The 1,043-nt window shown below is 35.8% G+C and overlaps 1 protein-coding gene across 1 annotated transcript in view; it reads left to right on the plus strand.

The window, feature by feature from the left end:
- Nucleotides 1-162, plus strand: part of LOC104992458 (MAP7 domain-containing protein 3-like) — a gene marked incomplete at its 3' end in the record, with an annotated part of 5,034 nt that extends 4,872 nt beyond the window's left edge. Inside the window, exon 3 of the mRNA XM_010845356.1 lies at nucleotides 33-162. Within this exon, the coding sequence (XP_010843658.1) occupies nucleotides 33-162 (130 nt within the window). The remainder of the gene's footprint in view (nucleotides 1-32) is intronic.
- Between the last annotated feature and the right edge of the window lie 881 nt (nucleotides 163-1,043).

The raw sequence follows: 1,043 nt of genomic DNA on the forward strand, positions 1-1,043 counted from the left end.
ACCTAACTGATTTGCATGTTAATTTAAACTAGAGTCTGGTAATAAAGGCACACCAGGACCTAAGAATGCTGAGGAGGCAACAAAAATTTTGGCAGAAAAACGACGCCTTGCTCGTGAGCAAAAAGAAAAAGAAGAAAGACTACAAAAAGAGATGGAACAAAGGTTGGCACAGAATCATCCTTTCTATACAGTAAATCTTGGTTGGGACCCAAATTCTGAAAGTCATGCTTTAAGTTAGATGTATATAAATTCTCAGAGTAACTGACTTTTTCTTCAGTGTGAATCAGTGTGGGGAACATTTCAAGCAGACAGGACGCTAGCATAGATGAGTACATGTTCCTCTTTAGTCTGCCTGTGTCATGTGCTTTTTTTTTTTTTTTTTGTCATGTGCTCTTGAGGTGTGCTGTAAAGATGCATAAAGAGATCTGCACTCACGTCAAGGGCCTAGCCCTCAGCAGTAGCACCTGAGTGATCATCCAGGACTGTCGCTGTTGGCATTCACTGGTGTCAGCCCCTTTCTTTATTTCAAAAGTCCTTTATAACTTTAGAATTTGTAAACCTGTTTATGAATAAGTTGCATACATCGTGACCCTTTCCTCCTAAATACTTCCCTGTATACTTCCTAAGAAGAAAAGCATTCTCTGATGTAACCAGGGTATTAATAACTAAAATCAGGAAATTTATTATTTTATTTTCTAATCCAGGGTCAACATACAATTCAGTTTGCTATTTGTCCCAGTGACAGTCTTCTTTTTAAAGGTTTTTAAAATGACAATTCTTTCTTAAAAGTTAACGTGTGTGTAATAGGAAACTAAAAAACACAAGAAGCAAAAAACAAAGTCATCCATAATCACAAGCAGTTTACCTTTTGATGTGTCCTTCTACCAGTGACATACTTTATATGATCTTTTCAGTTCAGAATTCAGTCCTTAAACAGTTAATAAAAAATAATATATACACACACATAGAGACAGTAACTGGTAAAGCAACTTTGCTTGAAACTTTTTTGTAAGTTTGAAATGAAAAAGTTATCCCCCCAAATT

The sequence above is a fragment of the Bison bison genome, unplaced genomic scaffold, assembly GCF_000754665.1.
Source record: "Bison bison bison isolate TAMUID 2011002044 unplaced genomic scaffold, Bison_UMD1.0 scf7180017848478, whole genome shotgun sequence".
NCBI lineage: Eukaryota > Metazoa > Chordata > Mammalia > Artiodactyla > Bovidae > Bison > Bison bison.